General features: G+C 34.3%; 1 protein-coding gene across 1 annotated transcript in view; it reads left to right on the forward strand.

The window, feature by feature from the left end:
* Positions 1-5,534: 5,534 nt before the first annotated feature.
* LOC124367807 (cytochrome P450 6k1-like) overlaps positions 5,535-26,740 on the forward strand; it is a 30,124-nt gene continuing 8,918 nt past the window's right edge. The window contains exons 1-6 of the mRNA XM_046824930.1: positions 5,535-5,588; positions 10,072-10,291; positions 13,437-13,625; positions 14,665-14,797; positions 23,685-23,881; positions 25,426-25,550. Of these exons, the coding sequence (XP_046680886.1) occupies positions 10,101-10,291; positions 13,437-13,625; positions 14,665-14,797; positions 23,685-23,881; positions 25,426-25,550 (835 nt within the window). The 5' untranslated portion in view covers positions 5,535-5,588; positions 10,072-10,100. The remainder of the gene's footprint in view (positions 5,589-10,071; positions 10,292-13,436; positions 13,626-14,664; positions 14,798-23,684; positions 23,882-25,425; positions 25,551-26,740) is intronic.

Consider the following 26,740-nt stretch of genomic DNA (forward strand, 5'->3'; position numbering starts at 1 on the left):
TCCCACAATCATCGTTCAGTACTACTCCAAGACATCAAGGGACCTCTGGCTGAAGAATGGAAGAAGGGCCAAGATAAGTGATGTGTACTTTAATGAGAAACCTATGCCCGCAGTACAGACAATTACTTCGAGAGGCTAAACTTAGAGCTAAGACGCATAATTTAGGTTTGTCTGGTTTAGTGGCGGGCGAATACTGGCAAAAAAAGGGGAAAATGACAAAGATGTATTGGTTATCAAATCTTGGAATGACCTCAGCAAAATTGTGTAGGCCTAACATCAGTGTTGCAGGCTGGGCCTATTAGTAAGGCCTAATATCTGAAATTACACTTTTTTTGCCGGTAATGGTACAGTACGTCTTAATTTATTGTTTTATGTTCCTTTTCTTCTCATTAAATATTAGTTTTTTTTGCAGGTATTTAATTGCTTTAATTGTTTGTGTTTCTGTGTTCATGGTTTGAATTGGTTATTGTTTGTTGTTGGGTATTGTTTGGCTGAACAGAGTCATGGGGATAATCCTACATATGGTATATATAGCCTTTGTTATGTTTTGGTTGAGATTTTTTCATTGTCTGTTACAGTTAGGGTGTTATAATTTTGGGTCTTGTTGTTTATTGTTGTGTAGGCTACTGTGTTATATATTTATTCTGTTATTTTTTATTGTTGTTTGCTCAAATCTTTCATGGATGTGGATTTAACTGATGGATGAATCAAGAACTCCTAAATTTACTAAAGGAAAGAGATCGAATATTTAGATTATGGAAAGGGGACCCCTCAAACCATAGACATAGAGATTTATATAAACGATTAAGAAATAGATTGAACAATATGATTAAAAAAGAAAAAAATGCCTACTATAAAAATATATTTGAAAGAAACAAAAATAACACAAGGAAAGTATGGGAAAACATTAACCTTTTACTCGGCAGAAACAAAAAAGGGAATGTAGATAAAGCTATTGAAAATAGGCATGTGTAAAACTTTTGAGTATAATTGAGATTGTAATGGTTTTTGCTCAATACTATGTTGAAGGAGTGGATAATCTAAAGCATTTCTGTGGGTATGTAGATGTAGAAAATATTTCCACTAGAAATGAGACCAACGAAGAGCTAAGACATAATTTTTATATACCAAAAGCGACACCTGAAAAGATCATGGCTTTAATTAAAAATATGAACCCTGACAAATCCCCAGGGTATAGACAACATACGAATGAAAGATTTGAAAATAGTAATGGGGAAAATAGCTGAACCCTTAGCAACGCTTATTAACACTTCAATTTCTCAAGGTGATTTTCCAAACTGCCTAAAAAAATCTGTAATCCGACCGATCTATAAGAATAATCCAAGAATGAGTTTAGAAATTATAGACCTATCGCTATACTGCCCTCTATAGAGAGATACTGGAGAAATATGTCCTAAATAGCTTGAATAAATATCTATCAGAGAATAATATACTAAATGATAGGCAATTTGGTTTCCGGAAAAAGCGCAGTACTGTTCAAGCATTGGAGGAGTTTGTAAAACGTGTTGAATTATGGAATGGATAACAGGACTTCATAGCTTATGCTTATTTATAGATTTTTCTAAGGCCTTCGAAAACTATAGAATGCAGTCATATCGTAGCTTCTCTGTACAAAATAGGAGTAAGGGGTCCCTACCTCAGATGGTTCACAAGCTATCTTAAGGACAGAAGCTTTGTCGTTAAAGCAGTAGGCGTGCTGAGTGAAGAGAAGAATACAAAATATGGGGTTGCCTCAGGGAAGCCAGATCGGACCAGCTCTGTTTAATATTTATCTAAACGAAATATTGAATAAAATTACAATGTGTGAGATTTTTGCATACGCAGATGATGTGGTATTGGTGACACAGCATAAAAACTTACAGAGAGTACAAGATATTTTACAGGAGGAATTTAAGAAGTTCACTAAGTGGGAGTCATGACAAAGGACTTATTATTAACAAAGAAAAGACGAGCATCATGCATATATGTCCTAAGAACATGAAAAATTAATATTGATATAAGTATTAAATATCATAGCTGTAAGTGCCTGCATGAGCAGAGCTTGTGTGAATGTGAGAATATAGCCATGGTTCAGAGTACATCATATCTAGGTCTGATTGTAGATAATAAATTAACGTGGAGTGATCATGTGAGTAGATTGCACAGAAAGCTATGTCCCGGCACTGCCATGATGCATAAACTTAGAAATAAACTTAGTGAGAATGCAAAACTATCAGTATACAAAGCATTGATTGAGTCACATATAAGATATGGTGTATCTGTGTGGGGAACAGCAGCAGTAAGCCATTTAAATATAATAGCTGGTCTTCAAAAAAAATGTTTAAGGGCACTGTTTGGTAACGGCTTTCATCAAAACTTAGGTATAAGAGATATATGTACAGTTATGCAGGACAACTAACGCCAAAGGGTTTGTACACGTTAAATATCATGACAAATATATTATGGCAATATGGAATTTTAAAAAAAAGTATAGAAGGAAATTTAACACAAGGAATGTTATTAAATATGTCACACCTATTCCCAACACCGTGTACGGGCGTAGATTGCCGAATTATATAGTCCCAAAGTTATTTAATGCATTGCCGGATGAAATTGAGAATATACCACACTTAAAGACTTACAAAAAAATGTATTGAACTATGGCTATTAAACTTAGAAATGTAATTAAACTGAGATTTACCTGAGAAAGAAAACCGCAATGGCGTAATAGTGATGAAAACACCGACAACTTGCTTTGGATCACTGTGAAATACTGGTTCACTGACACACATTGGATATATACCATATGCATATATACACAGTGGACATCACTCTGGTGCACTGAATGACGTGACAAGTGACACAAACACTGAACACTGCGTATCGTGGGCCTGCAGTTGAACGGGTTGTTTTTTTAATTGTAACATTGTTATTTTCGCTGATAATTTATTGTTACTCGTTAATCTATTTATAGATTATATTGTTGGCTATTTGTGTTATATCATAATGTTAATCACTGTTATTTAAAGCTTTGAGGGCACGGTTTAAGAAGTAAATGAGTTATTCTGACATTGTTACTTACTGTATATGTTAAATATTTATTGTAAATCGTTAATTAGTGGTTTAACATTGTTATTTTCTCTGATAATTTATTGTTACTCGGGTACCTATTTATAGATTATATTGCTGGCTATTTGAATTATATCATAATGTTAATTACTGTTATTTAAAGCTTTGAGGGCACAGTTTTAGAAGTAAATAAGTTTATTCTGACATTGTTACTTTCTGTATATGTTAAATATTTATTGTAAATCGTTATTTAGTGGATTAACATTGTTATTTTCTCTGATAATTTATTGTTACTCGGTACCTATTTATAGATTATATTGTTGGCTATTTGAATTATATCATAATGTTAATTACTGTTATTTAAAGCTCTTTGAGGGCGCAGTTTTAGAAGTAAATAAGTTATTCTGACATTGTTACTTTCTGTATATGTTAAATATTTATTGTAAATCGTTAATTAGTGGTTAACATTGTTATTTTCTCTGATAATTTATTGTTACTCGTTACCTATTTATAGATTATATTGTTGGCTATTTGAATTATATCATAGTGTTAATCACTGATATTTAAAGCTTTGAGAGCACAGTTTTGGAAGTAAATAAGTTATTCTGACATTGTTATTTATATGTTAAATATTTATTGTAAATCGTTTTAATTAGTGGTTAACATTGTTTATTTTTCTCTGATAATTTATTGTTACTCGTTATCTATTTATAGATTATATTGTTGGCTATTTGAATTATATCATAGTGTTAATCACTGATGTTTTAAAGCTTTGAGAGCACAGTTTTTGGAAGTAAATAAATTATTCTGACATTGTTATTTATATGTTAAATATTTATTGTAAATCGTTAATTGGTGGTTTATCTGTATTTTATGCTTGGTGTTAGATTTTGTTGTACCGTTGATACTCTAGCTTAAAAAATAAATTGATTACATGTTAGTTTTCATATTTTTATTAGTTTTTTAAGAATGTTATTTATGGTTTCTGTTTCTCTCTCCGTTGTTAGTGGCGATGAATGGCTATAAACCTCACAGGGAGCACCACAGCACGGTGTTGCGCACACACATATGTAACCTATAATTGGACAATTTAAACACACTAGCATTGACACACACTATAACTAACGCACACACAAACACCGACACCGTGAACACTACAAGGGGAGCACACACACAGTACCGCGCGCCGGAGTTCCCGTACCTCCTCAGTCATGTTAAAGCGAGTAGCGGATTGAGTACCGCACTGTCCACTCTAGAAACATATTGGAATTTGACTGAGGGCAGGTTTTATTTGCTTATTTGTTTAGAGATAAGGAGATTTGGGAATTCCGGTAGCCGGCGTTGTCAGATTTCCTGATGACAGGGTTGCCATTCGTCGTTGCTGAGGGAAGAATTAATTAGGATTTTTAGGGACTCAAATATGCGTTTGATTTTAACTATTACTATTAAGTGTTATTTAAAAAAATTATACTGTTTCGATCAAATTTACCACACATACCAAGATATCTAAGCTAGTGCCTGCCCTAAAACCGCCGAATTTGAGTTTATAGTTTTAAGTAAATTAAAAGAAAGTTAAAAGTTGAATATTTGTATCAATGTGTTCTATTTACTTTTTCAAGTGGTCCTCACCGACAAGTTTTGTAGAACTTGGTGAAGGCCAAGACTATGTAAAACAACTGTTTATAAATAAAATAAATAAAAATAAATAAATAAATAAATAAATGCTGATGCAGCAAATTTTTAATAAAATCTACGTTTGTTTGTCTTTTTTTACAACCGATTTTAGTTTTGATAACTGATTGTAAACTAGGTTATCATAGAATTTGATTTATACAAGCTGAACAGTTGATTTATAATAAAAAATGATGGTACAGGAGGTATATTTCAAATTGTAAAGTGGATATTTGCAGGTAGTCGTTTTTAGGAAAATAAATTCCTTTATTTTTTATGAATTGTAAAATTTGTATTTATTTATTAGTCGTTTAAATAGCTCGATAGAATTCTTTTTCAGTTATTTCCGGTTTTATCGTATTCCAGGTATGGTTTTTGTCGGTTTCTTAGTTTCTCAATCTCTCCACATTGCCAGGCTGGATACTGTTGTATAACATATATATATTATACAGTTTCTAATATTTAAACGTTTCTTAAATTATGTGGTGTTCTGTAATTATCAGATAACGGAAATCTAAAAAATTCCCATTCTCTATTATCGTAATCAAGTTTTTAGTCAAAGCAACCATTTAATGTTTCACCTTTTTCTTCAGATATTCAAAACGTTAGATTTTGTCTGAAAATAAGGAGTAAGATTGCACACCATCATCCGGTTGTTCAAGGAGTGGTATGATCACATTCCTCTTACTCAAGATATGGTTATGCATGTCACAAAGGAGGGTGAATGAGGGGGGGGAGAAGGTTATACTGGCAGTGCATGTTGATGGCATAATAGTCCAGTTGGTCTTGAACTTTGTGACTATCTCAGCGCTGCATTCGTTCGTCCCCTGAATTTTAGCATTAAAAAGGTTGGTTACAGCATATTAATCTTTGGAAAATCCGTGTATTCTGCAATGATAGTTAATAGTTACTAGGCAGTACCTAGAAGGCCGAGATAGAGTTATAAAATTAATATAAAATAATGTAGTAAGTAAAGTAAAAACCTCATTCATACAATGTCGTATAACTGTTAATCAGACTGATTTATTTGTACAAAGACGGTGAATTAATAAACCTATTAACATATTTTTTTGTCTTTAAACAAATAAAAAAGTTCTTTGAAGTGTTGTATCCCAATGTTATGTATTCATTAGAAGTACAGAATACAATTTGTAGTAACTATAACTTTTTCAAGAAGGAATTCGATCAAAATGATTTGGTGACTCCTTTTAGCTTCTGAATGGTTTATACCAGAAACTTTGTACAGTTATTCAATCCCTTGCTGTGCAAATTTTTAATATACTCAAACTCAATTCAACACCCAAGTATTGGAGGTGCTTAAAGATTTATATATATTGTATACATATATATATATATATATACATTAAATTATACAAATGGCAATAGCCTTATTTAATTTCAATAAACATTGAATCGCAAAAAGTACTTGCTCCGCCGGGATTCGAACCCGGATCTCTCACTTGCCGGGTGAATGTGCTACCATTACACCACAGAGCGCTTACTTTTTCCGATTCAATTACTTTGTATTTGGCCGTATCTGTCACATATGCGTTTAAATAAGCAAACTAACATATGATCGGAAGACCAAATACCTGTCAAATGACTTTTATTTACATTAAATTATATAAATGGCAATAGCCTTATTTAATTTCAATAAACATTGAATCGCAAAAAGTACTTGCTCCGCCGGGATTCGAACCCGGATCTCTCACTTGCCGGGTGAATGTGCTACCATTACACCACAGAGCGCTTACTTTTTCCGATTCAATTACTTTGTATTTGGCCGTATCTGTCACATATGCGTTTAAATAAGCAAACTAACATATGATCGGAAGACCAAATACCTGTCAAATGACTTTTATTTACATTAAATTATATAAATGGCAATAGCCTTATTTAATTTCAATAAACATTGAATCGCAAAAAGTACTTGCTCCGCCGGGATTCGAACCCGGATCTCTCACTTGCCGGGTGAATGTGCTACCATTACACCACAGAGCGCTTACTTTTTCCGATTCAATTACTTTGTATTTGGCCGTATCTGTCACATATGCGTTTAAATAAGCAAACTAACATATGATCGGAAGACCAAATACCTGTCAAATGACTTTTATTTACATTAAATTATATAAATGGCAATAGCCTTATTTAATTTCAATAAACATTGAATCGCTAAAGTATATATGATTATATATATATATATATATATTAATATATATATATTAAAAACACACACACACACACACACACACACACACACACACACACACACACACAAGATAGTTTAAACTTGTTTCAATTACGTTTAAAAGAACAGGATACCGAAGATTTTTACTAGATGTCTAAACAATAACTTGTATATTAATAGTACCATACAAGTCTAACATATAGTGGTATGCACGATTTTTTCTATTTAAAAACATCATGGACAGCAATTAATTTTTTAACGTCAGCTCAAAAGTGTATTTAAATAGTTAAACGCATTTATAAGTTACTTACTTAAAAGTGTACACATACTGAATATTTTGTATAAAACACAACTTATAGCAAGTTTCAAAATCTATTCCATGAAATAAGTACACAGTTAAAAGGATATTATTTAATGTTACTGTATTAATTGGCTTTCATATAAGCATTATGTGACAACAAATCATTTGCGACATCTACAACCTCTCATATACGTGCAATAATTTGGTTACTGCCACGTTTTCAAAAATGTTTCTAGATTTTTTGGCGTAACATTCTTACACATTATGTTGTATTTTCCCCATTTTCGATATGTGAATGAAGTGACCCACAACAATAATGAGTGTGATATATGTGTAGGTGACCCATATCCATCCAGTAGGTGGCTAATGTGCCACGCGCGCGCGCGCGCGTGTGTGTGTGTGTGTGTGTGTGTGTGTGTGTGTGTGTGTGTGTGTGTGTGTGTGTGTGTGTTTAGTCAGAGATGAATAACAAAATAACACTAGTAATAAAATCAATTTCTTCTAAATGAGACCATTAAAGATATGCCCCATTACGAAATCCTCAGTATCTATATACTGTAAAGAAGCATTTTCCATTTGTATTTAACGAGTGTATGCCCTGTTTAGAACTTTACGGTTTTAGTGTGTACAAAATTGTATTATTATTATACAAATTATATGTTTACAAAGCGTCCTGTATAAAGAAAACACTTATTCATATTTTTGGTTACAATGGTTACAGAAAAATTATCATTTTGGAATTGAAAAATATTATGTCGCCTATGCATGTTAATATTCTAACTAACGTTGTCTGTATGTTAAATAGTCTAAAGAGCTCGGATTAGACACCAAGTATATTCTATCCTGAACCAGCTAAATAATAAGGAGAATATATAATGGTTTCTGTCAATATTCGTAACTTATCTCAAGGATTGTAAGGATGGTTTATAATGTTATGACTTTTTTACTGGATCGCCTCCATTTATTATTCCAGGTCCTAAAGCAACTATATTATTATATAGAGTGCAGATATGGGGATTTCTACCAATGTGCATTATTTACCTCGAAGATTTTAAGGGTGTTTAAGAATATTATTATTTTTTATATTATCTCCATTGGGAGGCCAATTGTATTTCATCCTGAAGCAGTCAGTTAACTCCTTAGTGCAAAGAATAGCGTTTATTTTAATGTTTGTCACTTATCTCAAGGATTATAAGGATGGCTTAGAATTTTATGACTTTTTACCGGATGACCTCCGTTTGGAGGCTAGGTATATTCCATCCTGAAACAACTAAATCATATAAAGTACAAAGATGGGGTTTTCTGCCAATATTTGTTATTTACCTCAAAAATTTTGAGAATTTTTCAGAATTTTATGATTTATTACTAAGGAATTTCTTTTGGATGCAAAGTGTATTCCATCCTGAAGAGGACAGTTAGCATCTTAGTGAAGAGATGAGGTTTCTACGAAAGTTCGTCAATAACCTCAAGGATTAGAGAATGGTTAATAGTTTTCTGATTGTTTACCGGATGATCTTCGTTGGAGGTAAAATGTATTCAATCCAAAATAAAATAGAGTGTGGGATGCGGTGTTCATTCTGATGTCTTAATATAGTTTTAAAATATTAAGAAATACTTCATTGTTTATGTTTAGGTTGTGAGTGACCTCAATGGTGGATTTTCTTTTGATTTTGAAATTTTCTAAAGTACATTTATAATTTAACACAGTCTTAACTGTTTGGGGTTTTGTAATTTTCCAAATCAGGAAAATATGATGGTTAGTGTCTGAAGAAAGGCCCTTCAGCTGTCCTGGGACTTTGAGAATTTCCAAAACAAAAATGACGATTCAATAATTATCCGTGAGTTTCCAAGTGGTACTAGAAGGCATTTGACATAATGTGAGTCATTGCTTAATGAAACGTCCAGTAAATTTCCTACTGTATATCTTTTTATAAATTTTCTGAGGATACGTTATGGAAGAAAACAAACTAAAGATTGAAATTGTCAGTACCATAGTATTTAAACAATGCATACAGGTTAAACATAAAATTGTTGTGTTTACCTATAAAACAGCTATCTCGTATAAATATTGTAACTACTTGTTTTATATAGGCTCGTCATATATACATTCATCATTTTTTTAATTAATTCAGTTCTAAAATCCATTGCATAATCTGCTAATAGAAACAAACAAAGTGTATTGTATACATTTACTGTGTGTACAACATACTAACGAATCATTCACAAATCATGCTAGTTGAAGAACGTGCGTACTCCTAATTGTAAATGATTTTATTTAAGATACTAGCAGCAAAATGATTTTTTGAGTGAAATTATTATTTTGAACGAGTTGTGATTTTACTATTAGAAGTGACTAATGACATTGACAAAACTACTCTCCTTCTATCCACTGTATCTCGTTTACTATTTCTTTTGGTTTCCTGAGTATAACACAGGTAGAGTTTTAGTATCTTTAGTACTGACACAGCTGACGCTCAAATATTATATCGACTATATACTCGTATTTTGCTATTTCTTGTAGTTTTCACTTTGATGTGTATTCACAGGTATACTTATTTGAGCCTCTGGCAGCAACATGATTGGTGGGGTCGTAGTGGCCTTGCTGCTGGAACTGCTGACGCTCAAATATTATATCAACTCTATATACTCGTATTTTGCTATTTCTTGTAGTTTTCACTTTGATTGTATTCACAGGTATACTTATTTGAGCCTCTGGCAGCAACATGATTGGTGGTGTCGTAGTGGCCTTGCTGCTGGAACTGCTGACGCTCAAATATTATATCAACTCCAAATACTCGTGCTTTACTATTTCTTGTAGTTTTCACTTTGATTGTATTCACAGGTAAACTTAATTGAGGCTCTGGCAGCAACATGATTGGTGGAGTCGTGGTCGCTTTGCTGCTGGCACTGCTGACGCTCCTGTACCTGTATCTCTACCGCACGTACACGTTCTGGACCCGACGAGGTATCAAACAGATCACCCCCATTCCTCTCTTCGGCAGCTTCCTTCCAGTCTTCCTAGGACGGAAGAACCATGGAGAAGTGTATCATGAAATTTACTAGTAAGTTAAAATGTTACAATTTAGAAGTAGTGTATTTCATTAATTTGCGAGTATATCGTTCATGATAACCTGAAATCTTAGGATATAGTGATTTTATTATTAAAAATAATAGAGAAATATTTTTTTTAATAAAGTAAATTAGAACAAGAAGTCATAAATCTGTGAAAGTGTGTGAGAAATCATTGAGATTTCATAAAATAAAAGCAGGCACATGAACTAAACAATATGGTATACTTAAATAAGAATTTACATTCTAATAGTTTTCCAGCCATTAAATACTTTGTAAACTTTAATTTTAGGTATTTTGGGCAGAAAACTGACTTTTACAGTCATAAGACTGACGCAGCTTCTGTGAAATGCTAGCAAAATCCTCCCCCTTAGCAACCATCTGATCCTTAAACCACACTGATTTACATATAGGATTTCGAGAAAATTACTTCGATAATCTTTACAAATTATGTGTTAGCTCAAAGCGTAAAAGACACATATCAAATATCGATCCCATTTCGCTTGGTTTTCATATATCTGTCTTGAATTTATTTTGATTCTTATCATCCTGATTTCCAAAGATATCAAAACGATCCGCAGCTAACACAAGACAGCCAAAGACAAGTGTCCCACAATTGAGCTTTGCTAATTGAATAACCTACACAATGAACTTTTCTTAGAGATACGCACTCTAAAGATGTGTTTCCTGAGATCACCATAACACGAGATTAAGCCCTCTATAAGAAGTTGAATCAAGAACAAGCCCATCAATAACATCCATCTTCAGTGTTTTCAATATGCATCTAGATACTTAACTAGTTCAAGATACATTTAAAAGCTTGGAGATTTCAAAGAAGTCCATTTAAGGTCCTGTCATGAGTTCTATTCAGCAAACGATTTCCAAAACATCAACTACTTTATTTCCCACAATCCTCTCATGGCCTGGAACCTAACAAACAGTAATCGTCATTGACCCTTCCGGAAGAAGAATGTACCTGATATCGATTCCAGACAAGTTTTCAGCTTTACACATAGGAGTCCTACGCTTTCGAGGTTACTTTGGCTATCAGTAAAGATATTTTTCGTTTTGCACCTGTGCAGTAAAATGTTTACATGTACAACACCATAAAAACGTAAACTCTGCTTGAAAAAACTGTTCAACAAAAAGCTTTTTTCCAGTTTTGGATAAAGGCTGAGAAACCTCTCACTTCGCTTAGTCCTGAAAGAATCCTTGCGCTTGCTTCCGGTATGACGGTATATTCAGGACGGGTAAGGTTGGAGTAATGGCTGCGTCCAGTCGAGATCCCATAAGGAAGAATAGAGGGCAGACTATATCTCAGCCATGTCACCTTGGAAGATGGGATTACACTCCCAAGCTACCATAAATTAAAAAGTCAGGACCCGTTGTCGTGAAATGTGTTATAACGGTTTTGGCTTCTACGAAATTCTTTGATCGCAGGACTCAAATTGAACTTTCAACAATAGCATTGTACAAACTTTATGGGAGCATATTTAACTTGCCTTCTGTGAACATAAAGAAATAGGCAAAATCGGTTTTCAATTCATGAATCCAAAAAGCAAAGTCAACTTTCCACAGATACAACATTTCTTATACCGGTATTCTCGGTAAAGCAAAGTCCTCTGTGAAGTCATAGATAATCACTGCAACCTCAGGGTCATTAGAACAAAAGATGACCCTGTTCACTTTTTTTAAAAGGTACCTTTAGTACGTTTATCAATTAATGCACGCCCATTATCAGGAATTTCATTTCCTCGGTGGCGTTGTTTTTCTCTTTCATCAACGGGGGTTATCTATAATAAACTTAGCTGACATCTATTGTGGTTCCATTTCCAATCATCCCAGATTTGCAACCTCTAAGACTTTTGCTTATCTAAACCTCGTTTGGAGATGTCGGTTCAAAACAAATCACAGCTCGTTTGGAACACAAATTTGCACAGATTCTAATAAAATAGCATTATTAGATATTAAGTTAACCATTCAGGACCAAAATTTATTGAAATAAACAATAAACCAATATAATGAAATATTTAAGAACCCGACAAAATATTCTTCATTACTTTGGTGCCATTTGACCGAAAATCAAGGTCCCTTTAAAAACAAATAGTTCTTCCTTGAACCAATAGGAACCTATTTACTAAGTTTCAAGTCTATAGAGGTACCCACTGACGAACAGATAGACAATGACATTATTTTAAGAAGGATCTGTCACGGGGCGTTAATAATCAAACTCGAGGTTATTTAAGCAAGCAGGTGAGTAACAACTTGTAACAGCTGTTTGAAAACGAAGGGACAGTTTGTAGAAAGGATTTTAGGGAGTACTGACGACCGAGTGGTCTAAGAAGTCGGTCTTTGGATCTGAATTAGAGACAGAGCATGTTCTTATCTTATGTGACCGTAACACTTTTAATCAGTTCCATCGACCTTGTACTGTATCAACTCTCTCTATCTATTCTGTTTGATAATGTCCTTGCGCAGGCCACTGACCCATGAGGACCACATACATAATAATGTATAAGGGATTATCCATAAAAAAGGAAACAATATCCGGGTGCGTTCCCTTCTTCAAATGTATTCTCAAGGCCAATTACACGTGAATAAGGTGTGTCTTGTAACTGACAGTTACGTTATTTAAGGAATGCAACTACTTTCAACTTTTGCTCTTCTTCCCTTCAGTGGCAGATTCCTTTGATCCACGAACACGCAGTAGGATTTTGAGGTTATTACAAGGTTAATGAGTATTGTACATTATATGTTTATTGCGACTAATTATATGGTGTCCTGCAATGGAGCAAATTAAATATTTTGATAAGAACGGCTTATGGCACCAAAACCTTGATTCGATCAGCCTATCAATAAACCCAATACCCCGGAATCCCCTCTCTTCCAAATCCACCTACAACTGAAAACTGAAAGGTGGATTTTGGAACTGAAAACACCCATTGGTTATCATCGTCCACAAGGTTATTCAATCTGAAATAACTGAAAAATCTTTGCTAGTATATTAAAACGGCCATGTATTTCTCACTCATCACATCTATTCCTTATGTATTTTTGGCATGCTAACGTTTATATAAAAAGGTCCTTACTTTTAAAGGAAATTAAACATATCAATTTTATCCTACTGTTGTGTTTCAGCAAGTATCCTGACAGCGATGCTGTGGGCTACTACCAGTTCTTGACTCCCAAGCTGATGATAAGAAACCCGGCCTTGGTAAAAAGGGTTTTGATCAGCGACTTTTCCAGTTTCCGAGATAATGAGATATACGCCAATAAAAAAGACGACCCTTTTATGGAGTTGAATCCTTTCCTGTGCAGAGGAGAAACGTGAGTCATAACCTGATTTGTAATAATTCGAAATTTTAGAGTATAATTTATGCACAATATTACAGTATAGTTTCAAGTTTTGAATAAATTTTTACGGTAAATGTCCATAAAAGTACACTTAATGATTGCAAACGTCAACTCTGAATATGGGGAACTCTAAATAAAGATTAGGTAATTGAACATCCCTGTTCCACTAATTGCCTTGAATTCCAAATGGTGATTCATTTACATTCTACTCTGGTACTTTTGTGCTTAAAACTTTAACATGCTCAACAATATATGGAGAAAGAATTATAAATCGGGACAAAGTAATTTTCTAGAAATTTTGGTTTTTTTTAATAAAAGGAGAAGCCGATCTCCTCGTATGCCTTATTCTGCCCGTCCTCATGGGCCACTGGCCTGTGCGAGGATCTTATCAATCATTATCACAAATGACCTAGAGTAGACTTTAATTACTAAATGAACGAGGCCTTAGTCTTGAATGTATATTGGATCACAAGGAAAACATTCCACGTTTTACGTACAGTTCCACTTCAATTTCTTCAAGATGTCTGTATTCTTGGCTTTAATTGAAAACCATAAAATGGCCATTAGTGATATTGACAATATAAATAAGTTAGCAATGAAAGAATGGACGCATTTTCGTCAATTTACCAATAAACCCATAATTTCAAATTTATAAACAGTGGTGATAGGAGTATTGTTTTTTGTTAGATAATAAATGTTAAGAATAAAATACTTAAAACAAATCGGAATTGTCCACTATCCTCTTTATATAAGTATTAAAAACAATCTATGATAGTTATAGTAATAGTAAATTCTTATTTTAATTATCTTTACTTTATCTTAAAATTTGTGTCTATGGACAAAAAGAAATTTTTTCAACCACGTTTGAGATGTGTTGAAATTAACTCTCAGTTTAAATGAATTTAAAAGTAAACTTACTTTTTAGTAAGTATACTGTTGCATGATAGTGGTAGGGGGCTGTAGTAATTGTAGTTGTAGTTATTACTATTATTTCTATTTTGTTGTTCTGTAGATGGAAACCAGCTAGAACATCTTTCGTTGCTGGGTTGACTACAAGCAGAGTGAAGTCATACTTTCCATTGATGAAGGACACGTTGAAACATCTGGATGATTTCCTGACAGACAAGTTAGGAAAAGAACTGGAGGTATTATCATATAATTCAATAAAAATAATCGTATGTTTATTTTTACAAATGTCACAATAAATATAATTACTTAATTGTATCATAATGGTATTGCTTGACTACAAGTAATAAATATTTAGCATAAATACAAGGACTGATCTTCTCCCAATTACTTGCGATAACCAAATGATAATATCACTTTTTTCCCATCTTTGCAACAATGATCTCAATTTTCCCGGTAACTCAAAACTATTTTTATCCATGGATCGTTATTTGGAATACATTTCTAAGAAACCATTATCCGTCAGCTTCCTGATAGTTTTTGCATATAGATCGGATCATGGAACCCTGTACCATTGTTTCAAAGCGGCATTACGAATCGAACCATCGACCCTGTATTGCCTGTTTCGTATTATGATTGGGATTATGTTGAGATAACCGACATTCCTCTCTTATCAGTCTTAAGCCTGTCTTCTTGTACTTTTTTATGGGGCAGTCTATTGCCACTTAGCATCAAGGGCCTTCTGTGTACACCGGAAGTATACCATGAGGCCAGCTTACAGCTTCAGCAGTTCTACAAACTGCCGAAATAACCGACATGGGATCCGGGATACTCCCGAAAATGATGGCTCTGTGAAGATGTTTCCCCAGGTGACCACGTCTCTTAGTTATACCAACAACCTGAGAAGACACCGACCGCCACCCTGGGAGAAGACGACTGCAAGATGCCCTACTCATCTAGACCTGGTTGCAGTCTTTACCTTCTCTCATGTTAGTGTGAACCCACTTTGACACAGCCTTAATAGATTCACATCTATAAATACCACAGAGCTGTTGAGGCCTCGTCATGTTATCAGCTCTTTTGTTCTCCAAAATTCGCTTATCACGCGTCTACATTCCATCAAGACGCAAGACATGTCTAGTGATCGTCATATGATTTCTTATGCGGAGCACGGGATGGCTTCTGATGCCGTGGATGGATGCAAGGTGAATTTATGTGTGAGCAGCCAATGAAGTAATCTAATTCCTTAGGAGGAAACCTGTATCTACAATGTTATGTCTTACATATAAATGCAGTTACAAATGAATCTTGTATAATGTTACAACAAAATTGATTGTGCTTCAATATGGCAGTGGTTTCGATAATGTACTTCCATTATTTTTAAAGTTCGACGGTGGTCTAGATGGCCTCTCTGGTTTTATCCATATTTTATCCTTAGTCTGAATTGTTTGAGAAGCGAGTTGGTCAGAATTTGATTTTCCGAGACAGCGAAAAACTGTTAGGTCTACTTGTGAGCGAAACTATGGACTGGAGTAACTTCAAAGGCCAATGAACAGATTTAACTGAGGAGGGTCCAAATCACCACTATATAAGGTTGGTTGGATCCTGACCCTCCTTTATAAGTTTGTCAATAGTATTCCCACAAGAATTTAGTACTAGAAAAGGAAGGCGGTATTATATAAACGTTAAGGTTTGTATAAATCGGATGATGTTGCATGTAATACAAAGCAGTCATGGCAAAGGGTATTTGGATTTGTTCCATCAAGATGGAGTTGTATACGACAAGGTGGCATAGTCTTTATCCGATTCTGCCAGGATGGAGGCATAGAAACATTAAGTTGCTCGGACTGATCTAGACGCTTTAAACACCATATGTCCTTGCAAAGCAGCTTTTTGTGCTTAGTGGATGATGTGCACATGTAGAGAGGTTTTCACGTCACAAAGTTTACCACTTTTTGGGATAACCGCATATGAAGGCTGATTTTTTAGGGAAGCCCGAAGAGGAAGAGAAATGGTCACCCAAACACCACGGGTTGGAGCTCTAGATATTTTTAGTTGCGATTAATATTAAGAACGGTATAATATACAACTATAGTACAACCAATAACTAAATAAAAATGTATGGTTCATAAAGAGAATAAAAATAAAACAGAGACGCCATGAAGTACCGACTGGTGTAATTTGCATCAGACATAGATCATTATCGTTGCAGATAAACCGATCGCCCCTACGGTAGATTACTGTAATATTCCACTAGGTTTCACTTGCAGCATACCTCAGTAATCTCTCTGCTATCAACTATATCTCAGTTCATAGAATACATATAGTATCATACAGCATTTTCTGTATCTCAAAACGATACCTAATAAGCGATGTCGTAATGGTTTATAACAAATTAATGACGCCTTTAATTATGAAATTAGAGCTCTCAATTTGTGGTATGTCGTTCATCGTTCATTAAAATACATGCAATAGATGCTGTATAAAAATTTGTTTACATAACATTTGTTTAATAGTCTGAAGTTAAAGTGGAGAAAGCGTGAATTTTAAGCAGAAAACTGGGGTTTCTCATACTTATGGCTATCACACACAATAAAAAAAACTCTTTTTATTTCTGTCTAATACATGGGTAAACTTAAAAAAAGAAGAACACAATCTCCTTTTATGCCTTATTCTGCCCGTCCTCATGGGCCACTGGCCTGTACGAGGATCTTATCAAACAGAATAAGGGGGAGAGTCAATACAGTACAAGGTCGATGGTACTGATAAAAAGTGCAACGGTCACAGACAGGATTCGAACCTGCGCTATCTCTAACTAAGACTCAAAGTCCAACGGCCACTTTGCACTCGGTCATCGGCACTCCCAAACAGTATAAAATTGTCGATTTAATATAGGTGTATATTTTAATGTACAGTAGTAGACGTTTGATGTGAGATGTTTAGCGTCGTGTCAGTCATAGGTCGTTATCGTTGCAGATAAACTAGTCGCTCCTAAGGTTGATCACTGTAATCTCCCGCCAGGGTTCATTAGCAGCACGCCTTTGCAATCTCCCTGCTATCAGCTAATTTCAGCCATCTTTCTGTCTGGTGCAAGATGTTCTGTGTGAAATAATTGTAATGTAACATAGCGCAAATTAATAGATAAGCCCCTTGCAGGGCATTCTTGAAATAGTGACGTTGTTTGTTAGTTTTTGTGATAACTGTTGATAGAAAAGTCCTAGAGATTTGAACTTCGGTACTTAGGGTCCTCTTGGTCCAAGTAAGATCTCTATTGATTTTGGGGTTAAAAGGCAAACATTAAAGGAAAAAATAAAATTCTAGTATTTCATGGGTGTAAAATAGACTTTGAGTTATGGGTTACAATCATAGGAACGAGAAATACTACGAAACTAAACATTGTTGAACAAATGAGTACTTTTCCTGCATCAAATAATAATAATATAGGTTTAAAGCATGTTTAGTTTTTAAACTCAAATTGTCCTTCATTTAAAATATAAATAATTTTATATACCATTTACGTATTTTATTATTTACAAACGTAAAGTGACAATATCTGTTTTCTGCATATCTATAGTGTACTCAAATTCTTTATTTAGTGGCCTCAGAAAAAGTTTTATACTCTGGGTTGTTATAACTAATGCGGGATGGATGCAAAATTGTCAACTATTCTACCCAACGCCCTCGTATAACAATAAACCATATATTATTAATTTCAAAGTGCACCCATGGACGTAGCCAGCGAGGGGGTTCAAGGGGTCGGACTCCCCCCCCCAATTTTCAATTGTTTCAATTACTTTTTTAGTAAACGATTATTATTATTTAAATAATTCAGTTTTACTGTTATGTACTGCTGAAAAATCGTTCTTAACATAGAGACGGGTCAAGAACTTTTTACGGAACAAAATTCTTATTCACTTTGGGAAAATATCAGTTGTCTTGACCCCCACAAATGTTTTCATGAATACGTTATTGAGTGCACCGATATCACGGATCCAGTATAACCGTCAAGAGACAGGTTATTCAGGAAAAATATACAGGGTGACCACCGGGAACCGGACGTTTTTTAAATAAACATAAACCACTTATTTTTTAACATAAAACTTATTTTATTACATAGAAATGTTTGTAATTACATGCCATTTAAGAACAATGTTACTTATGGAATATAACGTCAAATAGATGGTGTCCATTTTCTTGAATGCAGGTTTCTAACCTTTTAAGAAAATCCGCATGTACACGTTCGAGAAGCTCTTGATCAATTGCTGCCACTTCGGTCTTGATTGCATCCTTTAGCTCTGCCAAGATGCGAGGTTTGTTGTTGCAGACTTGTGATTTGAGGTACCCCCACAAAAAAAGTCACAAGTCGCCAAGTCTGGTGACCTTGGGGGCCACTGGATGTCGCCGAAACGGGAAATGAGCCTTCCTGGAAACATCCGACGGACCACAGCCATTGACAAGCGAGCAGTATGCGGAGTGGCACCATCTTGTTGAAAATAAACGTGTTCATTTCTGTCTAGACCTCTAGACAGGATTTTGCTTGTTAACTTCTCCATTTAAATTAAAATGTGCCTCATCACTCATAATGATTATTGTGCTGTCATTATCTTCGAGCAACACTTGCATGTGAACGGCGAAGTCCTCTCGCTGAGCGTAATCTCTTTCCTATAGCTTCTGAACAACACACATTTTATAGGGATGAAATTTTAAATCACTTTGCAAAATTTTCCGCACTGATTCACGCTTTAACCTTAGTTCACTTGCATGTCTTCTTGCTGAACGACTTGGGCTCCGAATGAGGGCTAGTCTCACCCTCTCGACGTTTTCCGGCGTCCTTACGGTCTTCCTTGGGCCAGGAGATTGTTTCTTTAAAATAACTCCTGTCGTTCTCAGATTTTGAACCCACCTGAGAATAGTATTGCGGGTAGGAACCGTACCATGGCGTCCAAGGTTGAAATGAGTGCGAAAAATCCGTTGTACCGTTGTAAGAGATTCACCATTTTGCACATACGCGTCGTATGCAAACATGCGATGCTCCACTGTCCACTGCTCCATGGCTACTGAAATGGCATTGTATAGCGAAGTCATTCACACGAGCTCCTCACGCGTGGAATTTAATGGGGTGATCAGCCGAGGCGGAGAGAAAGAGTGGGGATGGAGGGGCCCCTCCTGCCAACTAGAGATAGCCCGTGTATTAGAATAGTGGAATGGGCAGTCAGCGCGTTCTCGCTCTGTACTCATCTGAATTTAATTTAGTTCAGCACCTGGCAAAACCTATTAAAATGTATCACTGTATTTTCAAACCCCTTTCCGTAGTTTAGTACAGCATACATATATCAAATATAGTAACCAAGGATTAGCAATAACAATTACATATTATAGCCACCCAAACCAGTTAGTCAGGACGAAATTTTACCTATGATGATCTTATGACACTATAGAACACTTCAACTGCTTATCACTGCCGAAGTAAGAATGTCAAATAGTTTTTACACTACGCAAATGAAAGTTATCGTTCTGAAAAACTCAATGTTGCAAAATATCCTGCTATCAGTTCGTAAGTTTCGTTGACATCTTGACGGTTGTAATATCCAATAATATGATATCAAATCCTATAACAAATAAAAGTTTTGAAAGCCAAAAGCATAAACTCGTTCACTATATAAAAAATGATGGCAGACTTCAATAAATTATATAAATTTGTGTAATTGTAATTGTATCATAAATCTTTATATTCGTAGCATTAGAGATCAGTAGGACTAAATTATTTTCATCATCCGTATTACATAAAATTTCTGTAATATAAGTGTAATATTTCTTACATAAATATAAGTGTTTAAAATTGTAAACCAAAAATATACTCATATATGATCTTAAACTGAATTTGTCAGTTACAATAATATAATATAATTAGCAAAATTTTGTATTTATTAATAATGTCACGTGCTATGTTAGGTATTTAAGTCAGGAAGTTGTCATTGATTTTGTCATATTTCTATAATTATGTTTTTGGTTGAATATTTACTCGCAAGTTTCTTTTTTAATCTTTTTTAATACCCTTAGTTTATTACAGCTATTACATAACTCTTATTACAGATTTTGTAGTGTAATTATTAATTTATTTACTACCAATTAAGGACTCCACATTATAATATGTTGCTTTTGCCCTATTAATTTGAATATATTCCAATAGCACAAAAAGATTATGACATTTTATTCGTTGTGCACCATCTCACATTTTGTAAAGTGTCTTTGGAGTTATAAAGAAAGTTCAATATTAATATAATTAATTCGATATAATTTCTATGTTTTGAAGATATGTTCGTGTAAAAATGTCTTTGGAGTTATAAAGAAAGTTCTATATTAATATAATTAATTCGATATAATTTCTATGTTTTGCAGATATGTTCGGATATAAAACGACTCATTAATTCGTAAGATAATAGAAATCAGAACCGTTCCGGACTGAGGGTCGCTATCAGCCGCACGTACAGAGTTTGTCAGGAATTTTCGGGATTTATCGGTACTGCTCGGCTCTGCTCGGCTCTGTCCCCACTCTTTCTCTCCGCCTCGGCTGATCACCCCATTAAATTCCATGCGTGAGGAGCTCGTAGTCATTCACCACACTCTCCCCCCTCTCCCATCTTGGCTGAGCGTGTACTAGCAATTCCAAAAACGTCCGGTTCCCGGCGGTCACCCTGTATAAGAGATACATAATCTGTAATTCACCTCATCGCGTGCAGTACAGCCGTATTGAAACATTGCGTAATGAAAGATGGTCGTGACTTTTTCAAGGTGAATGAAAATAAATAATTTACGACCACATCCCTTTCTGTTCTTCCTGCATTTTACTATCCAAGTTCTTTCTTAGTGCACTATATTGTTGTTAGTTTAAAGTAATTTAACGATTGTTTCATTTAGTGTGTTTCACTCTTAACCCATTATTTATACTCTTCTTATTTCCAGATTTGTATCCAAGACTAGGTTAATCCTTGCTGTATCGATAAGTTCACAACGCTCGTAATGTATTTTTATATCGATGCACTTTTGTAGCGTTCATTTTTACTTTCCCTGTCTCTATTTAACGATTGTTATTGATTTTTATTGAAATTTTCTAGGTCAATGCCATTTTAACTGGCTAAAGTATTTTTAAAAGAAAACTTTCCATACCAATTTGCAATTTTTTATTAATCTCCCCGGGAATTGAACCCGTTATCTCATACGGGCTATGATTCAATTTATTGAATCCGTGTGTCTTATTATATGTCATTTTACGCATTTTTTATCATCAATAGACTTTGCGTTTTTTTTTTAAACCTAACATGAGACTTTCTTCCCGAAACATAATAAGTAATAGTAAGTTCGTAATAAGTAATAATTAAAAAAAACACGAATTTTGGAAGCGTATATTTTTACATAGTCTATTAATTACCAGTGCATATTAAACATGTAAATAGCTTAATGATGTTTATACATTTACGTATAATTATATATTTATATAATTACGTAAAGGGATACGCATTGATGATACAAATATATTTTTTTAATAATTTATCACCACTAGGATTGGGTCACAATAAAAAATATAAACTCATTTGAGACTATAACCAAAAAACTTTCATAATTCATTCAAAGCCTTAATTTTCTTGTCAATAAAAGAGTGGAATAATCGTGGTTCATTCAACCTACAACTACGTGATGTTTTTATTTAGTAGCCTCTGCACAGGCTTGCCTTTAGAGGTATATTATATTTCCCAAAATATAAAAAAAGATGAATTATTTAGAGCTGGGGGAGAGTATTTTAAGTATGTTAGTTAACCAAAAACGTGTTTTTTTTATTTTTTATTTTAATTTTAGTAAATTCTAGGAAAACAGTTAAGTTAAACTTTTAGATTATATTGATGTCTATGTAAATATTAATATTTTAATTTTGTGAGCTTCAATCATCTTAGTGTAAATCTTATAGCATATTTTTTCTGGTCGACACCCTGGCAGGTCAAGGACTTTATTGTATACATATCTGTTATTGTTTATTATGTATTAACTATGTTTTATTTTTGGGAAATAAATATTTTCTGTCTTTCTTTTCTTTATTTTATTATTTACATTTTAAAATCTACCGACTGTTTTTATGAGCCATATGCTACTAATATTGAAGATATGTGCTACAACTGTATGCAAATCGTGACGCTGAAAACTGTTCAATATTACACAGAATCATAGTTATCAATGTTTAACTGTAAATAGTTAAAATATAATATTTGTTTATTTTTACATTTGGTATGCACCGAGGACAAGAGACTGCGATCATTCAGTTAACTAAACAAAACACAAAAACAACAATAACGTATTGTTGTTAATAAACCCTATTTTAAATCCAAGTCTCTTAGACCCTTCCTTTTACTTTCCAGACAGACTTTGCATCCATATGGGGATTGTGTGTTAGAAATTTTGTTCGGTAAAGCCAGTTCTGTTCTTTAAATAATGAACAGCGCTAATCCATAAAATGTATTGTGGAGAGTTTTAAACCATTCGAATCTTATGGTAATTACCTAATTTGGGTCTTTTTCTATGTGTTTAAGGGCACAAAAGACCCTAGCTTGCCTATTCAAAACTCAGATCACGCGATGCTTGCCCGCTGCGCAGCGCTTTGCGCTGCTTGCTCTTTTAGAAAAAAAATTAACTCGAGCTTGCAAAGTCCAAGCCCAGATCACTGGCAACTGAACAACGCCATGACTGCTCGAAACACACACAAAACTCAGACAGAACTAACGCAGGTTTCATTACAGGCAAAAGATAAGCGGCGCGCGTTTATCACTGATAAGATAAGACGAGTTTATACTAGAAGTAGTACCTGGACTACTGCCCTACGAACTAATAACACCAAAAAAACGATTAAATGCACTGTCAGTCAGGTATAGTATGTTTGTAAGGTGCTGGCCCTTAAACGAAAAAGACCCCCTAATTTTATGGATTAATTTGAAGCTGTTGAGTATTTTTATAATTGTCAGAGTTTACTCAATATAGCATGTGTTCAATACTTTTCTATAAGATAAATCGCTGTTTCCTTCGTTTGCTGTCAAATTCTCATAATCGAACATAATATGTTAAATTTGTTTTTTATTGCAGGCTAAGCACTTTTCCAATATTTTCTTCATGACTCTGGTGTCGAACACTGCTTACGGCCTCGACGCAAACTGCTTCACGGATCCTAACTCGGCCTTCCGCAAAATGGTAGATCTACTCAGCAAGACAAACTGGCAAAAGTTCCACAACGTCCTCATAATCTTCTTCATGCAGAGTTTAAAGACTTGGCTGGGCTACAGGTAACATTTTTAACCAAGCATACGTTTTTAGAAATAGGTACATATTTTTAAGAACTCTACAAAACTACTCCTACGATAACAGGCATTTTTTAGAATCGGTTGTTATTGAAACTTTGTTTTATAAAACAAAGGTTTATTGAAAAATTGATAGGTATTTTTAAGCACCCTTAGCGATTTTATGCTGTTTTCCAAATGCCTTCGTCACCTCAGTCATACTGTGGAATCACTTCAAACCTGATTTGAAACCGCTAGGTAGTTTAAGGTTATGTTAGCGTCATATCGCAAACTCTGGCCGTTAGATTGCATGAGCAACATCGTTTCCTGTTTAGTACCTTTTCTGCGATAAGCAGCCAGCTGACCCCCCCCTTGCACTCCAAGTACCGGGAATTATTTATCAATCCTATCTGATCATCTCTCTCAATCATTCTGAAACCTAGATCTGGCAGATCCTAAAGTAGCAGGGTACTATTTCATGTTTTGCATGCGTTATTCTAGAAATGCACAACAAATATTTTTGTACTCAATACATCAAGTAATTGGTATTGCTAGTATAAGACTGGCACTTTAGTACGTATTATGTAAACAATTTCATAAAATAAGTTATCTTTACTCAAATAGTTTTACACCACCCATTATTATCCTACATAACGTACCGCAACTTACTTACTATAATCAACTTACCTTAACTTATAGGCCTAACCAATTTTGACCCTGACTTACCCAACCCTAATCTGACACTAATATATTTACTATAGCCAAAATTTTTTCTTTTACATTCCTTTCTCTAGTACATTAGTAAACAACTAAAATACCATTGAAACGGCCAGTCTCCGTGTCCTATAATCAGCTTTGTTTTTGTATATACTCGCGGCATATTTCAATTATAATAAATTTAATTTACGATGAACCTTTAAATTGTCTAGCCTATACGACACATAAGCAGTGCCAAACTATTTCAAAGACAGTAATGGAAACTCCATATTAGAGTGCAGTTTTAGGTTATGTTTTATCTGTATTTTAACACACAACAGTAAATTTATTTTTAAGGACATATTTATTCTAATTTGGGTATATAATGAATTGAAAATGGTGCAAATTTAATCTAAATTGCTACATACTATTAAATGTACTTCAACAAAAATGGTTGATTGACTTTAACTGTCTGGAAATTTTTAAAGTGTTAAGAAAAGTAAAGATCCTCTGGAAATATTAATAAATTAGATTTATACGCCCTACTGAATTTCAAAAACCAACTATTCAATAACGATTCACGAGGTTGCACTTTATCAACATTTCAAAATTTCGATTTTTATAACTTTGAATTCAAGGCAATAGAAATGCACCGTTTTGAAGAAATTAAACAATAGAATCACCAAATTATAACATAATGGTCTGTCTAATATATTGTCGAGTATTTACCAATTGGTTATATTATTGAAGGAGAACTTTGAAAGAAATTACATTTTACTATACCGTAAACATTTAATAAAATACGTTATGGCGTTGAAAATAATTGCTGAAAAGGATTTTATTATATTTTGCAGTTTTGCACCAAAGCCGATGCAAGATTTCGGTGCTAGAGTGATGAGGGAAGTGGCGGAGACCAGAGTGAAGACCGGTACACGAAGAAATGATTATGTACAATGCTACTTGGACAGGGACAACACAGGTAAGCTACACTGGGAGTTATATACTCGTGGTTTTAACAAGTGCTCGTGATTTTTTATTAACGATAATACAGAAAAATTGCCTAAGCGGAATACAGTGGCAAACCCAAATATCCGATAGAATTTGGTAAAACAATAGTATTTGCCAAATTGTTCTGCTATCATCCAAAGATAAAGGGAGACGCCTTAAAAATAATCAATAAAGGAAATAATTTTATCATAGAAGTCAGCGTGATATTCTCATAAACCTGGCAGCTTGTCTTAAAGAAGTCATGTTGATCATTGATATTGGTTGACCCTTGATCATTGATCATTCATATTGGTCATTGGCTGATCAAGGTTCAGTCGATCACAATAGAGTTCCACACCTTTCATCTCACCTGCACAGGTGAATATGTATTATTAGCCGTTTCGGTTTAAACTGAAGTTGATTGAAGTTAAATCTATTGACTGTAGTCGGCTCTGAACAGTGATGCCGAAATGTTTAAAGCATTATAATTAAGTGAGCAGTGTTTCGATATGGTTTGAACCTGACTAACTTAAATGTTAGGAATAACACTGGCTGCGTAACCCTGGGAAATAAGAGGCCTATTATACTTCATTTTATATCTACCGGATTTTATCTGTGCTTTAAAATCCTTAGCATCAATTAAGAAAACTTGGTACTTTGGTTTTATTCTGAGGCCAATATTTTGGAAACATTTTTTCTTGCCAAGAAACTTAAAAACTGCATTATTAGAAATAGCAGACATTATTTGACTTACTGTGGAAATTACATATCATTATGACGATTGCTTCTTGTTTTCTACCTCCCTAAAGTAAGCGGTGTCGGTGAGAAGGAAGCCTCTCTGTCTCTATCTACTATTTTTTATTAGGCTATAAATATAAAGGCTATAATTAGATAAATGCATACATATAATTCATAAATATAAAAATTTAACGAGCACTCTTATGATCTGACCTTCATTTTAAGTACAATCTCGAGGGATATTTTCTTTTTTCGCCAGAAGCCGAAACACGCACTTATGACTAGAGGCATTTCCTATCGCTACTCTGCCGATCTCAGATCACGTAACAGATCGTTCAACGTGATCTGACGTCATAGAATTTGGCCTATCTGAGAAGTGATCTGAGAAAGTGACGATCGGAAATGCCCCAAGCCATCACTCTCACTTCTAGCGTAAAAATAAAA

Source organism: Homalodisca vitripennis, chromosome 8 (assembly GCF_021130785.1).
Source record: "Homalodisca vitripennis isolate AUS2020 chromosome 8, UT_GWSS_2.1, whole genome shotgun sequence".
Lineage (NCBI taxonomy): Eukaryota > Metazoa > Arthropoda > Insecta > Hemiptera > Cicadellidae > Homalodisca > Homalodisca vitripennis.